This window comes from Cyprinus carpio, chromosome B1 (assembly GCF_018340385.1).
Source record: "Cyprinus carpio isolate SPL01 chromosome B1, ASM1834038v1, whole genome shotgun sequence".
NCBI lineage: Eukaryota > Metazoa > Chordata > Actinopteri > Cypriniformes > Cyprinidae > Cyprinus > Cyprinus carpio.
This window is the reverse complement of record NC_056597.1, coordinates 23,287,441-23,303,994: the sequence shown is the minus strand read 5'-3', so window position 1 is coordinate 23,303,994 and position 16,554 is coordinate 23,287,441. Positions and strand designations below refer to the sequence as shown.

Below are 16,554 nucleotides of genomic sequence, written 5' to 3'. Positions count from 1 at the left end.
ATTTAGTGAGTTTGTTACGTGCTTTTGTCATTTCAATTTCTTTTAAAAAAAATTATATTTGGATTTATACTTTGTGAACTCAGCTTCAGCTTTTTTTTTTTAATTCAGATAGTTTTTGTCTAATATTTATATTTTTATATTATTTCAGTTTCATTATTGAAAATGATTTAGTTAATGATAACATCACTGTTTGTTAAGTGGCTACTTTATCTGTAATTCAAAATAATAGTTGTATTGTGATGTATTCTATGAAGTGCTGCCACCAGGAATGATGGGAAATGTAGTTTTGAGCCCTTAAAATATCAAAATATTTAATATTGGTATAAGTGTATATAAACCGTGTAAACAATATGTATATAATGTGTAAACAATAGTCATTCACAATTAAATGGTGATTATGAGCAATACCAGTTGTCTTCCAGCGTTTGATTCTTGAACTGCTGTTTGTGGTGGTTTCTCACTGACACGATCTGCTCTAGTTTTGACCTCTGTGGTCATCTCTTATCACACATGCAGACGGCAGCGGAACGTGCAGTAAATCTGACGTCTGAACGTCTTTCATGTGTCCTGAGAGACTCGGGGAGCGGTTACCCTGCCGTTACTGTAAACACACACACACACACACACACACACTCATTTATCTGCCCTAATGGAGCTTCTCCATGTATTAAAGGAACGGCCGCCTCCCAAAATCAACTGGAGCGTTAACCTCGGCTCGTTTCACTGGACGTGAGCTGGCAGACGCGGGGTGTTTTGGTTGGCAGGAGTGTGAGCTGATAAAATTAAATCCAGTTTTCTCAGGATTAACCTCTTCCTGCATTGTGCTCACTGCTGAGGATTCAGACCTACGGCAATTGTTTTTTTTTTTTTTATTATAGTGATAGACTGAAAGCAATTTATATTTATATATTATTATTATCATTATTATATTTAATATAATTATTACATTATTAAAATAATAATGATAATAATAATTATTATTATTAGCATACATTTAAAAAAGCTCTAAAATAACAAATTTAAATGCACGATGTAGTGTTTTAGGTTAAATTATTTATTTTCATAATTATTATAGTCGTTAATAATGATAAGAATAATAAGAATAATAGTAATAATAAAAATAATAGTTTTATTGAATGTATGTGGCTATATCTATCTATCTATCTATCTATCTATCTATCTATATAGATATAGAAAAGTATTATTTATATATAATTTTGTATTTATAAAATGGTTGTTTTTTTTGTAGTATTTTTTAAATAGATTTATGCTTTATATATGTATATAAACATATTTTCAAGTACATATTTTCAAAATATGAATGATCATCTTTTCATATTATGTTCAGTTATGTTTCTACTCCAATTCACTTTTGAAATATGAACATTTAAACGGTGGCTGTAATAAAAAACTTGTTTTCATGACAGATTTATTCAAACATGCATTAAAAATGAATGCAATACGTTAAGTAAGAATATAATGAGTATGTGATCAGAATGTTCCTATCTAAAGTTATATTATTTTTTCTTATCTTATTATCCAGTTTATGGTCTTTCCGTGAGGTACATGTGACGTTTGTGTTTGCAAGATGTTTTATAGACTCATTTTCTCTGTTGAAACGCATTGATTTTTGGTTGCATCAGTACTTTATGAATCCTTAATTTCCACCTCGTGAATCCTATATGAAAGGTCCCAATAGAATTGTTTTGCAGAAGTGTGTGTGTGTGTGTGTTGTCTGGCCTGGTTTTAACAGCGAGCTCATGGGTCACGGTTGCAAGCGTCTCATTAAAACTGTTGTGAAATCGATGGCCAATCAGCAGCGTGTGTCCCGCTGGATTTGTTTGACAGACTCTCTGGCTGCTGTTGTGTTTAGTGTTTGTCGATATGTTTACTGTAATTATACGTTTCACTGAAGTCTTTGATCGATAGAGACTGAGATGCTTGATGTTGAAGTGACGTTTGTAACCTGTGTAACGAGTGACACACAATATATTTAAACATGATTCCTCAGCATTAAAAGAAACGCTTAAACAGGTGCCTGTGCCGTCAGATGAACTGCTGCATGTGTTTCATGTCTGAAAGTGATTGTGTCTCTGTTCGGACAGCAACGGGCTCCAGGGAAGGTGCTGTTTGACCTGGTTTGTGCTCACCTGAACCTCATCGAGGGCGATTACTTCGGTCTGGAGTTTCAGGACCAGCGTAAAATGACCGTGAGCAACACTTCATTTATAATTCTGATGTCAATATGTGAAACATAAGCTAACTTTATAAACTGTATTCAGGTGCTAACGTTCTTTGTGTCCATTAGAAATGTAAAACACAGTGGCTCCTTACCAAACCCTAGTGAGCTGCCTCATTTTATTTTATTTTATTTTATTTTATTTTATTTTATTTTATTTTATTTTATTTTATTTTATTTTATTTTATTTTATTTTATTTTAATGTTTTGTTGTTTTGTTTTTGTACTTTATTATTATTATTATTAATATTATTATTATTATTTTTATTATTATTCTACTTGAATGTACTTTATTTTATTTTATTTTATTATACATTTTATTATTATTTTATTTTTTATTATTTATTTATTTATTTTTATTTATTTTACTTAACCATGATGTGTTACAGAAATTCTTGACGTAGTGTATTATGCTAAATTATTATTATTATTATCATTATTATTATTGTTATTTTAATAATAACAATAGCAGCATAAATTGTTTGTGGAAATGATTTAAGTGTTTTTAAGTGATGTATTACAGTAAATGCTTGACATGGTATTTTAGGCTATATTATTATATAATTAATAATAATGATTAATTACACGATTGTTTGTGTAAACTATTTAACTTTTTACATAACCTACATATGAATACATACATAACATACATATTCCTGGTTAAGTGAAGTGACGTGTTCTTGACGTACTGTTAGTGAAATAACTTATGCAAACACATTAAAATATTAAGTTATTAACCTGTAAACACTGTATGTTCCAAACATTCAGCAGCAAAATTATGCTGTCATATATTCCTTCTTTGACCAACATCTAAGGCATTAATATATCATTAATATATCACAATGCATTGCAACAAGCTCAGTGGAGATTTTGTAAGAGGAATGTTAATTGTAAATGTAACTGTACTAAAGCTGTGTGTGTTAACGAACAGCGTGTGACGTGTGTGTTGTTTGTGTGGTTTGACTCTCCTCTCAGGTCTGGCTGGATCTGCTGAAGCCGACTCTAAAGCAGATCAGACGTACGTATCCGAGTATCTCTCATGAGTTGATCTGGTGAACACGATCAGACAGCAGCACGTCATCATGCTTCATGTTTGTGTGTCTGCAGGACCCAAGAACACCATCCTGCGCTTCGTGGTGAAGTTCTTTCCTCCTGATCACTCGCAGCTGCTAGAGGAGCTGACCAGGTGCCTTTACAGCCTTTTACATCACCAACACTGCCTATAATCATCTGTATGTTCAAATAAATAAATAAATGAATGAAATATATATATATATATATATATATATATATATACACACACACACATACACACTACCGGTTAAAATTTTGGGATCAGTAAGACTTGTAATGTTTTTTTTTAAAGAAGTCTCTTCTGCTCATCAAGGCTGCATTCATTTGATAAAAAATACAGAAAAAAACGGTAATCTTGCAAAATATTATTAGAATATAAAATAATGGTTTCTATTTTAATATACTTTAAAATATAATTTATTTCTGTGATGCAAAGCTGTATTTCAAAAATTGCCATTACTCCAGTCTAAAGTGACACATGATCCTTGAGAAATCATTTTAATATGCTGATTTATTATTAGAATTATCAATGTTGGCAACAGTTATGCTGCCAAATATTTTTTTGGAAACTGTGATACTTTTTTCAGGAGTCTTTGATGAATAAAATGTTAAAAAGAACAGCATTTATTCAAAATATAAATGATGCTGGAAATTCAGCTGCGCATCACAGGAATAAATGAGATTTTAATGTATATTAAAATATAAAAATGTTATTTTACATCGTAATAATGTTTCACAATATTACATTTTTTCTTGTAAGTTCCAAAAAACTGAGAAAATAATCAAATGAGATGAAATACTGTTATTTTAAGTATTTTACTGAATAAAAAAATGCATGAATTAATCAGAAATTCTGCATTAATTAAATCCATTAATACATTTTTAATGCATGTTCTCACTGAATTTTAAAATAATTTAAAAATAATAAATACTTAAATGAAACCATTAGTATGAGACTTACTTTAATATTTGAGTCTTAACTGAAACATATATATAATTTAAGAGTTTTCAATCATTTGTCATGAATAATCTTTAAGGTGCAAGTAACAAAGAAAATTATTAGAGCAGATGAGGTATCTTTCATTTGTGAAATATTTTACATAATGCATAAAATATGCATATATTAATAAACAAATCGAATTTCCAATGATAATATATCTAAAAAGAAAAACATAGCGCTACCATAAAATTACTGTGACATAATTGTGTTAAATTCATAGTGTATTTTAACCAATTTTGTTCTGTTAATAAAGATAAATATTACAGGTCATTCTCAGATTGGATTTCAATAAATAAACCTTCAGAACATGAATGTTGGAGACATTTATTGTCATGTGCATGTAATGTGGCCTCAATCACTCAGTATACATATAATGCATCTGATGTACAGTAGAAGGTGAATGAAGCGGCCTGTAAATAATGCAAGAGCTTTCAGTTGCTGTAATGTTCCTAACGAATGACTTATTTATGGCTGAACTGCATGTTAATATTCTGCGGCTGATCGTGTCGACACGCCGTTGCCTGACAAGCGTAATGAATTTTACAACATGTTCACCGGCAGAAAGACTCGTGGCACATTTCCCCGTCGGCTTTAGAGAGTCAGGCATCATTCAGGAGAGGAAATCTGAGGCAGAATAAGACTGTGTTGGGTCTCCCAGGAGTCTGTGTTTTCTCTGAGCGTTCTGGCCGGACTGTCAGTAGCTGCTGGCAGGAGAGAAAGAGCTTCTGATGTTCCTGTGCTGGCTGCGTATTATATTACTGCCAAACCTGAAACATTCAGCCAAGGACATTGTGCCTTTGCAAAACACTTCAAGCTGTAAAAATCTTTGTGATGGATTGTGCAAACATAGCTGATAGCCTAGTAGAACATTTTGGAAATCGGTTAGAAAACCCACTGCACTTAATTTGAAAATGGAAGATTATGCATGATTTAATTTTTTAAAAAAAAAATTTTGAGAGAGAGAGAGAGTTTTTGAAGTGTTATTTTAGGATTATCCAGGGTTATTATAGTTGAGAAAATGCTAAAACTAAAACCATAAAACAATTATTTTTTTTTGAACTTGAAATAAAATAAATGTTCACTGAAGTAAAATAAAACTAAACTTTTTATTCCAGATTATTGTCAAGGCAACATTTTTATTAAAGTTAAATAACTGAAACTGAAATGAATTATATCAACAAAAACTACTAGAAATGAGAAAAACTGAACAAAATGACTAAACAGAATACAAAAATAAAATTCAAAATGTAATAAAAATTTGAATTGCATCTTGATACTAAAGTAACACTGGTATTATTTATATATTATTATAGTATTTATTCATATTGAATTCACTTTTTTTTTTTTTTGTAATTTTATTATTATTATAAGTTGTTTTTTAATAGTTCTGTTTAGCTTTAATTTATTTGTACTTTAGTGTTCGTATTTTTAGTACTTCAAATTAAACTTATTCCAAGACAAATATTTGTTTTATTTAATTTTAATTCAAAAGAGTGGGCGGTTTGACTAAAATCATATTTCATGGTGTGAGTAATTTTATGCAACAGTCACGGTATAAATCATTATATAGTTATTTTGGCTGGAAATGCCATAAAAAATAGCTTGTATTTTCATAACCACATTTTTTTTATATAATCCAGTGAATTAAAATCTTCACATTTGCTGGTGATTCATCTCATTTGAGTTCAGTTTTGTATCTGGAACTTAAAGGTGACAAACCAAAAGATTATTATTTAAAACTACTAACATTATGTAATTTATGTCATATTTTATATATAAATACAGAATCTATAACACAGATGCTGTTATCATTCAATTCAAAAGCTATATAAAATTTGTTTTTGTTGCTTATTTTGTAAATAAAATCTAACAGTGTAAATTTAATTGGAAAGTATATATACTTATATTTAATTTAATAAAAATAAGTATATACTTTCCATTTGGCACACATAATAAAAGTTTAAAATAACTATGATCATGTTTTGCGATTGGTTCACTAAAGATATTTTGAAGATGTGCAAGTACAATCTACAGATTATGGTCTGACTGGACCAGCAGAAAAATCTCTATTGTTAAACTGTGAGTCCTGTTTGATCGCATAATCAACTGAATAATGATTTTATTGTGCTTGGCAGCAGCACAATAACAGATGGACATACTGAGAGAGAAACGCTGCCAAACTCAATCAGAGCGTCTCTTTATAGTTCACAACTGCAATTAGCATCACGAGAAGATGCTGTTAAAGCCAGACTAACCTTCAAACACAAGCACTTCTGATCTGCCCTCTGCTCTGTTGCATGAAAATACCAGAAAATATTGATCAAAAATGGTTAAAATAGACTTTTAGCTAATAAACATTCCTAATATTTTGTATAATGTTTCATTAGCGTCAGACTATTGAAATCAGTTGTGTAATTTTTGCACACATTAATTCAGTTAATAAGCATCTGTCACTGAACTGAAACCTTTCTATTGATTTACTCTGTCATTCTGATTCAGTCTTTCTTCTAAACTGCTCTAATTATTTCCCGACAGGTATCTTTTCGCCTTGCAGATCAAGCATGACCTGGCCTGTGGACGTTTGACCTGCAATGAAAGCAGCGCCGCCCTGCTGGTGTCTCATATAGTGCAATGTAAGACATTCAAGACCAGCACTAGAAGTGTAAATAATCACTCTGGCATGGGTTAGATTTGATTATGATCCTTAATCAAATAATGTGCATGCTTCAAATTGTGGAAGTAAAATTATAAAGCTGGATTTTGAACTGAAAATAGATCAGGCATTGTGTTTTGGGTAAGAAATAATTGCATAATGCATTGCATAATAATTTATTAAATTCTGTAATAGATGCATTGAAGTTCATTGTTAATTTCATTGCACTTTCATCGGTTTGATGATTTTGGCACAGTTCATACAGTCTAACAGTCGAAAACATTCACACATTACGGAGCTGAAAATAGGTCAAGAATTGTATTTAGGACAATAAAGACACTGAACAAACAGAATTATGATCCATGTTAAATCTCCATCACAAAAGCTAGACTAGTCTTTGTTGTCAGCAGAATTCCTGAAGGATTATGTGAATGACAGCGCTGTCATCAAGTGGATGTATCGGATTATACTTCATGTTGTCGCTCATGCAAAACCATGTTCAGATCATGTCAAACACACTTTGCTTCCACATCACTACATCACAGACTGGTCAGTTGCTATGGAAACCGCTGCTGAGGATGCTGAAGACTAGTGTAGCATCAGTAATCGAATCAAGAGACTGACCAGTGGTACAAACCAAAGGGTTTTTAGATTTTTAAAGCTCTTATATTAGCAGCAATTCTATAAAAAATTAAATATTAAAATACTTTAATATTTTAAAATAATTAAGTGAATTTAATCTCATTATTTTGTTTTACTTTTTTGTTAAATATAAAGACACTGACATTTAATGATGTATTAACTGGTAGCATAATATAATATAATACAATACAATACAATACAATACAATATATACACTTTTTGTAGGCCAAATATACATTTGTTGCTGTGTACAGCATGGTAACAGTAAAAAAACAAATATAGATCAAAATTTTACGATTTGTAAACTCCAATGAACATAATTAGCAATATATTTTAGATACACACACATACAACACACACACACACACACACACACACACACACATATTTATATACATACACTGTTAAGTTACTACTGCATACTGTTATATTGATATAAATAATATAATTGATATAAAAAAAAAAAGTTTCTGTTTCTATGGTTGCAGCTGAGATTGGAGACTTTGACGAGGTGCAGTGCAAACAACATCTGCTCAACAACAAGTACATTCCCGAGCAGGACGCACTGATGGACAAGATCATTGAATACCATCGGAAACACGTGTGAGTGTAACGTCATGACTCCAAGTCAAAATTAAACTTGTTATTTGGTTTAAAGGATGCTTGGATTTATATGCAATATAGTCCAGGTGAAAGCAAACATAATATCAGATGTTTCTGAGCATTAAATGATCAGTGTGATGTATATTGACACAAATGAAGGAGCTTCTTATTTAGCGAAATTCCCTCTCTTTAGAGCTTTGCTAATTAAACATACTGTTCAGGGAATTGGTCGCCGTGTACAATTTGTAGATTGCTTTGACATTTAAAGTTCAGACTATTTTTAATTTAGAAAGTGCCAGTAAACTGTGTGATATTTATCAGTGAACAGATTTCATCAGCAGATATGAACAATTATAAAAGTTCAGATCCTGTATGCTGATTCTGACAGTCTTTTAAGGTCGTGATTATTAAGCTTATTACTTACAATCTTAATCTTACAAACTTGTAAAGATTCTTCACACAAACAGATGTGGCTTAATTTTGTATAATTTAACCCTTCCACAGCGGGCAAACACCAGCTGAATCGGACTACCAACTTTTGGAGATCGCACGGAGACTTGAGATGTACGGAGTGCGTCTTTACCCGGCAAAAGATCGTGAGGGTACGAAGCTCAGCCTCGCCGTGGCCCATTCTGGTGTGCTAGTCTTTCAGGTAAGTTACAAGTGTTTTTCTAAATGAAGAAGGGTATTATTGTGGCTATATGAGGTTTATCCTAGAGCAAAGCTTTCTTGTTCTTAAATGGAATATGTTGTGGTTTTTATTTTCCTGAATTGTCCCTAAATGCACTTTTATGCTTGACTTCTAAAGGGACACACCAAAATAAATGCTTTCAACTGGTCTAAAGTCCGCAAGCTGAGCTTCAAAAGGAAGCGCTTTCTCATAAAACTACGACCTGACTTAAATGTAAGTGCTCCCTTGATTGTTTTAAAACAATATCCGAATGTCTCCGTTTGCCCTGTAGGTTAGGGAACATTAAAAAGACAACATTTTCTGTTTCTGCTCTCATAGCAAAGTAACTGTCAGGATACTCTGGAGTTTATGATGGGAAGCAGGGACTGCTGCAAGGTGTTTTGGAAGATTTGTGTGGAGTATCATGCCTTTTTCCGCCTGTTCGAAGAACCCAAACCCAAGCCCAAACCGGTTTTGTTCACCAGGGGTTCTTCTTTCAGGTTCAGGTAATAACGTGCACATAAAGTTGTCTTAAATTGACTTAAATGGTGTCTTCACCATCACCAGAAATTAAATTTACCACTAAGTGAGACGTTTTACGCCAGTAACTTCTTTCTCTAGCTCAGCATGTATTCTGCATGCATTTATTTGCTAAATAATCACAGTGCAAGTAGGTCTCAGTTCTTGCCAGATGGTTAATGTTTTGATGTACATGTTTTCTGCCTCTCTCTTTGTCATCTGTCATGTTTTGCCTCATTAGTGGCCGCACACAAAGGCAGGTGATTGATTATGTAAAGGACTCAGAATTCAAAAAGGTTCCTTTTGAAAGGTGAGTTTTCTCTGTTGACCTTTGTGTAAATGTCACTACCTTTCTGCTGCATTTAATTTCCCTCCAAAACAGTCAACACACCAGTTATCTATTTCCTGAGAACCTTTATTGAGATAAGTCAAATTTTGCATTCATAAACACCACGTCTCATGTACATGCCACTTTATGACTCTTTTATCCAAATGACATTCAGATATGACTTAACCATATTCCATTCCAATCTCCGTTGAGCATTTTCACCAGGTCTGTGCTGAAATATGTCATATGCTGCACCCTAAAAATCACCTAGCACTGACCTAGAAACTATCCAGGAGTCCCTAGAAACCACCTAGCAGATCACCTTAAATATCCAAAAAACTCTTAGCAGAAATCACCTAAAGCACACTAGAGAGCATCTAGCAATGTCCTGGGAACAACCCAAAACATCCTAGAAACCACCTAGCAACGCCCTAGAAACCACTCAAAGTACCATAGAAAACACCTACCAATGGCTTAGAAATGACCTAATATACCCTAGAAACCATCTAGGAATGCCTTAAAAATCACCAAAAACATCCTAGAAACCACTTAGCAACGCCCTAGAAACCACTCAAAGTACCATAGAAAACACCTACCAATGGCTTAGAAATGACCTAATATACCCTAGAAACCATCTAGGAATGCCTTAAAAATCACCAAAAACATCCTAGAAAACACCTAGCAGAGATCAGTTAAAGCATCTTAAAAACTACCTAGCAACACACTAAAAACCACCCAAAACAGCCAAAGACCACCTAGCAGTGGCCTCAAAACTACCCAGAAATCCCTAGAAACCTCCCAGCAGGTCACCCAAAATATCTTAAAAATCACCCTTAATGCCCTAGAAAACCACCCAGAACACAATAGAAACCACTTATGAAGGCCTTAGAAATCAGCCAAAACATCCCAGAAACCACCTTGCAGAAATCAGCCCATCCTAGAGAGCACATAGCATAAATCCACCAAAACATCATAGAACGCAACTACCAATGCCCTGGAACCACCCAAAACACCATAGAAACCACCAAACAATGGCCTAAGATATTACCCAAAATACAATAAAAAACACCTAAAGATCACCCAAAACGTTCTAGAAACCACTCACAGCACCCAAAAAACAACCTAGCAATGCCCTTGAAACCACCTAGCAACCACCCACTTCCCCCTAACATCACGCAGCATCAAGGTTTTTAAGCACTAGATGAAATAAATCTTGTTGTCTAGTGGTATCATTCTAATCAACTAGCAGCAGTCAAGGCCTTTTCATTATCATACAGTAATGCAATCAGCCAACACCCATAAAGCAGCTGAGTAGAAATATATCAAATTTTGAACCTAGTGAAGAGATCCCCTTGGAAAAACTCCTTGCTAATCATTTCCAATCCTCCATCCTCAGAAAACACAGTAAAATCCAGTCTAACAGCGGCCTTTCTCCATTCCCACCCAGGCTGTGTGTCGAGGGTCAAGGAGAGGTGGGTGTAATCTATCTTGATGTACTGTATAAACACAGCAGGAATGCATTAAAATATCCCATATTACGCAAGTTTAAAGTCAACATTATAATCTACCCCAATCACTTTCTAAATACATGTTCCTGGTCTTATCTTAAACTAATCATCAGTAAACCTTTTTCCAAAGTAAAAAGCCTTAACAAATTTTTCACCATAATATAATAACTTGCTCCACCTCTGGTAACTTCCATTCATGGATCCGCTTCCATTCTGGAATAGAACCCCCAAGTGGCTTGCAACTGCGTTTTCTTGTTGACTTTAATGTGCCAGTGTTAAGATTGGTTAGTTTATGCCTCTCATCCTCTTCCTTCCCAAATATCTTGCGATCTACATGTTGCAGAGTAATGCCAGTGCTTCAGGACACCAGGCGGACTCACCTGTTGGGCGCACCCAAGTGACTGTTGAAAACCCGGCTCTCCAGCATTACACTGGGAGCCTAACCTCACAGACCAACGGATGCCGAAACGGGACCCACGATGAGGCGGATGCTCGATTAAAGCCATCCCCATCCAAGCAGCAGGCCGAGCATCTGAGCACAGGTCTAGCATCGCATGCTGCCAAGGGTAGCAGCTCCTCGATACCTTACATCGACTGCAGTGACATAGATAGCGAATATGATGTGGTCAAAGGCCGCGTCACTAGATCTCACTCCCACACACATGACAATGATGAGGTTGAGCCAAACGGCTGTAGAGCGGGCAAGAGTAATGGTTATGGAAATGGTCAGCATAATGGACAAAGAGCAAGCAAGTCTAAATTCCGTGAGTCTCCTTTGACCAGCCATCGGTTGGGTCAGAGTTCAGATACCTTCAATGGTAGTCAGTTGTCTAATGGGTCGTTTTGTGGTAACGGATCACCACGTGCTCTCCCCCTGAGTAGTACCTTGGTGGATGAATTGTTTCAAGGTATGGACAGACGTGGTCTGGTGTCACCTTCAGGTCATCTAGTTGGTTCCCGGAGTGCAAACTGCAGCCCAGTGATGAGCAGTTTTCACAAAACTAACTCCCTGAACCATCCAGAGCAGATCGGCTATAGCGGTCGTCGCCGTTGGGATGGCGGTAGTCATTACCTTACCAATGGCCGATCTGGGAGTGAGCCTCAACATTATGGGAGCTACTCCCCAATTGTTAATCGATCCCCACACTTGCAGAAACTTCAAAATGGCATGCGCAACCGTTCCGACACTGATCCCATGATTTTGAGCCAGTTAAGTTCAACCCCAGCCAATGAACCTCGATCAGTTGTCTCGAGGGCTGAACGTATGGCCGTCCTTGAGCGCCGTGTGGCTGCTAATGGGATTGGAGCATCTAGCCAAGCTCGATCAGGCGAAGTCCAGAGACTCTATGGAAGCCGGCTAAGTGCTAATGACCATAGTAGCCCAGTCCATATGATTGATGGTTCCACTAGTAGTGGAACGGAGTCAAGTGATACTGAGTCAGATGCAGGCAGCAACTCTTACAGTCAGCCCCTAGTCTTTGGAAACCCTGGGGCAGCCAATGCCTCCCCTATGTCACAAAGCAGGTTTTCATTTGGCAGTCTCCAACTGGAGGATGAGGGACAAGGGGGCGACAATGACTATCGTTATCCCATCAATTAAGAGGATGGGGTGAAATTCTTCAACTGCTAGAGAAGATAAAGTGCGCCTGGTTATTTGTTGACTGTATATCCATTTTGCAATTTGGAGGCCCAGTCAAGGTACTTAAAGTTGCATTGCGTAGTCTCTGTGCTGTTAGTGACACCAAACGGACATGGCATGGCCTGGCATAGCATTATGTGCTCTTGTGCTTTGGGGCATGATTACCTGCAGATACAGGCAGTGTTTGGGAGTTACATTTGGTGGCACTAGTTGAGCAAGGATTACAAGATTAACAAGATTAGCAATGATGGTATTTTTGCAATGTTTGCAAGGTTTAGGAAGAAGACTCTGTTCAGCCTGAAAGAAATATTTTAGAACTTCAAATATAGGTACAATTCATATCTATTACTCTTAGAAGATTAACTTCAGACTGTTAAATAATTGGTCCTTCTGCAAAGTGCCATGTCTATAAATGTAGAGACTGAAATCTTTTTACAATTGCTAAATAAGGTTACCCATATTACTGCTAACCAATTGACTACTCATATTGCCAAAAATGTGAAAGTTTTCTTTGTCATTCATGTAGAAACAAAGGATTACAAAAATACAGAAAGATACCATGCCTTTACTCAACCAGAAATACCTTTCTGTTAGTCATAGCTTACAGAAGCTGATGTCTTTATGCACTAGTAATATGCTATTGCTAAAATAGTGGCGATATGACAACAAATGTCCAAGATATGAAAGTTTTGAGAGTGTCACTCCTGTGTGGCATTGATGATTTGTCACAGCTAGGCAAGCTAGTGCTTCAAGATTCTGATGGATAACTTTTGTATAAACTTGAACTAATCTTGTATTGTCATAAAAGCAGATCATACTTATTGGATGTGTGGTAAATTAGATACATTTAAGAGATTGTGTAGACATAATTTGAGATAAGCAACAGTAAATGGTTTAGCTTTTTATCAGGCTCATCAAAGATTTTCACCCAACCATTATGGCTTCATGCTAGCTTTGTTACTGTTTTTTTTTTTTTTTTTTCGAACTGGTTGAAGTTTCAAGTTCTTTATCTTTTATGTTTCTACTTGGGGTGCGGCACGATCTGGTGGCATTGTCATGTTTGCTTGCCCATTTCTCAGCATGCATCACTCCTGTTAAAATACAACATTATAAAGATTTAATTTTGTTTTGCTTTGCTGCTTAATTTCTTTTTCCTAAACAAACCGCTGTATCTCTGGCACGCCTCATCAATGTCATCTGTTTGTGGTGCCTTTGCAATGTTTGATGTACACTTGATTTGTAAGTATATTAACCTGTGCTCAGGTTGCATTGCTTTTAAGACCTTTCCTGCCCAATTTCAGCACTGTTCTTGCAGCATGTATCTCTGGAATGCCTCGCCTTGTCTTTTTTCCCTTTCTCTTTGAAGCATGTCAACCTGTCCTTGTCTCAGCATTTTGCTGCCATCCTTTTCATATGTATAAAAGACTTTGCATTGACAAGGGCCCATTAAAATGCAGTGGTCTTTTGAAATGGAGATGGGTGTAGGTGAGAATTGGACATTGTGAGTAAGAAACTTTTGAGGCTCAGAATATGAAGTCTAAAAAGATTAGGAAGGTTTTCATGAGCTGTCCTGTATTTATGTTCAGTCTGACCTTGTAATCAGAAGGTCTTGCACTTTTTTGCACTTGTTTCGTTTTTTTTTTTTTTTTTTTTTTTTTGCATATATTTTATTGGGTTCTGATGCATTTGAAATATAATCTTAAAAAAAAAAAATTTTTTCCAAAAGCCAGTTCTTTTCAGTTCTTTTGATATATATTTTGTATTTTTGCATGGCAATCTTATGTCAGTGAAAGGTTTTGGAAAGTGTTGGCAAAGCCATTCGCAAGACCACTGCAGTTTTTGGGTCTGTTACTCAAAATTTGGCACTATTTATTGGTAAGCGTCAGTTTATGCCACTGTTGATATGAACGTATATAATCCTCACCCACCCATCGATCTGTAATTTATCATTGCCAGTGACCAAAGTAGTTCCTAACTTTTTGTAAATGACACTAAAATGTGATTTTACTTGTAGGTTGTATTATCACAAGAATACTGTAGCAGTATTGAATGATTCTCTCTTTTTCAACCTGTGATTTTTTCAGTATGAAATGTACTTTGCCGAGGTATACGAAATGTTCCAGATTTGTTTGTGTAATATATTGTAACTGTACTTTCTTAAAATACTCATAATTAACAGTGCAATCACTGTGGCACATATGCAAAACGATTAACCAAAAGTGTATGTGTTTACAAACCGTCTGACGTAGACTGTACTAGACTAAATAACCAGATAAGCAATGGAAAGGTCTCACCTGTGAGCCTTAGTATACGTTTATTTTTTATTTTTTTAACTCTTCCTCTCTGTTGCAACCCTGTAGCACTTATAAATGGACTTACAGGTTCTGTACGATTGATGTCTGTTGGTATTTTTACTACTCCAAGCCCTTTTCAGTACTCTTCTGGAACACTTTAACATTGTAAATGAATGTGTATTAGTAGTAATAAAACATGGTACTTGTGAAGCGGGACTCCAGACGTTTACTCTGATGCCCATAGATGTTAGCGCCTTGTTTCGTGGTAGAGTAGCCGTAGTCATTTAGTTGTTTGTCTTGCATGTTTGCATGTGTGCGTGATGAGGCCTTTGTCACCAGATTTGCGGCTCGTCCAGCGTCCTCAATAATGGCTGCACTGTGGACACTCGGTGCATTTGAAATGTCACGGTTCGCATGTCCCATCCCATTCGTGCCAAGGCATGGGCCACAAAAACGTTGTCGGGCAAGTATGTGAATGTACTTGTGTAGTGATTGTGTAGTGGTCTGAAGATTTCCCCATCATCCAGGGAATGTGTTATGTATCCCGGCAGTGTCCTCAGGGGGAAATCCCAGACTGGGATGGTGTGACTCACTCATGTCTGGATCCCGATGTGGTGCTGTCATCCATAGTCTATTTCCAAACACAATGTGTTTCGTGCAGCTTTACCCCATGGCGATTTTGAATCTTTACTAGTAGTATTAAGGATAAAAATGTCAAAACTACCCTGCAGAAAAGACCTGCTGAGATTGCCATGGATTTGCATGCTAGTACAAGCTGGTTGTTGCTGGTCTTACTGATAAACCATGCAGTTTTTTATGGTAAAGCTGTTGACTAAGAAGTCTTGCTAGTGAAGATTTCTGGACATCTAAAATGCTTGCTGGTCACTAGCTGTTTTTTTCAGTAGGGTAGTTTGACTGAATGTACATTTTGAACCCTCATACTTGATTGTATTTACTAAACGCAGTAGGTCTCACTAGTCCATTGATGTTTGATAACCCAATACGCATTACTTCAAGGCTTTAGCATGACGTGCCTGTTCTCCTTTAGGTCCAGTTTCCAGGAGCCCTCAGCACAGCGAGTCTCCGTCTGCAGGCCAGGTGATGGTGAATGGCCAGAAACAGAGTCTCAGCCTGGGCCAAAGTCCAGACAGACGGCAGCCTTCGCCTCTCACCAGCCCCTTACTGACGGACGCTGGTTTCGTCCGCACAGACGACGAGGACGAGGTTCGGAGGAAGGTTTGTCTTTTGGAGAGGGAACAATGTTCAAGATTAGCAGCAATTCAGTTAGTTCAATTAGTGGCGTTGGTGGGTCACTTTGGTTGTTTACTGCAAATTACAAAATATTGACTTGTTGTAAGAATATTATTTTGAACCTCGCTAATCAC

The 16,554-nt window shown here is 35.9% G+C and overlaps 1 protein-coding gene across 1 annotated transcript in view; it reads left to right on the top strand.

Annotated features, from left to right (window-relative positions):
- farp1 (FERM, RhoGEF (ARHGEF) and pleckstrin domain protein 1 (chondrocyte-derived)) overlaps positions 1 to 16,554 on the top strand; it is a 74,371-nt gene that overhangs the window by 35,395 nt on the left and 22,422 nt on the right. Inside the window, exons 3-14 of the mRNA XM_042717011.1 lie at positions 2,106 to 2,210; positions 3,215 to 3,257; positions 3,347 to 3,425; positions 6,849 to 6,946; positions 8,097 to 8,211; positions 8,716 to 8,863; positions 9,020 to 9,115; positions 9,221 to 9,387; positions 9,642 to 9,710; positions 11,125 to 11,200; positions 11,580 to 11,802; positions 16,218 to 16,405. Coding sequence (XP_042572945.1) covers positions 2,106 to 2,210; positions 3,215 to 3,257; positions 3,347 to 3,425; positions 6,849 to 6,946; positions 8,097 to 8,211; positions 8,716 to 8,863; positions 9,020 to 9,115; positions 9,221 to 9,387; positions 9,642 to 9,710; positions 11,125 to 11,200; positions 11,580 to 11,802; positions 16,218 to 16,405 — 1,407 coding nt within the window. The remainder of the gene's footprint in view (positions 1 to 2,105; positions 2,211 to 3,214; positions 3,258 to 3,346; positions 3,426 to 6,848; positions 6,947 to 8,096; positions 8,212 to 8,715; positions 8,864 to 9,019; positions 9,116 to 9,220; positions 9,388 to 9,641; positions 9,711 to 11,124; positions 11,201 to 11,579; positions 11,803 to 16,217; positions 16,406 to 16,554) is intronic.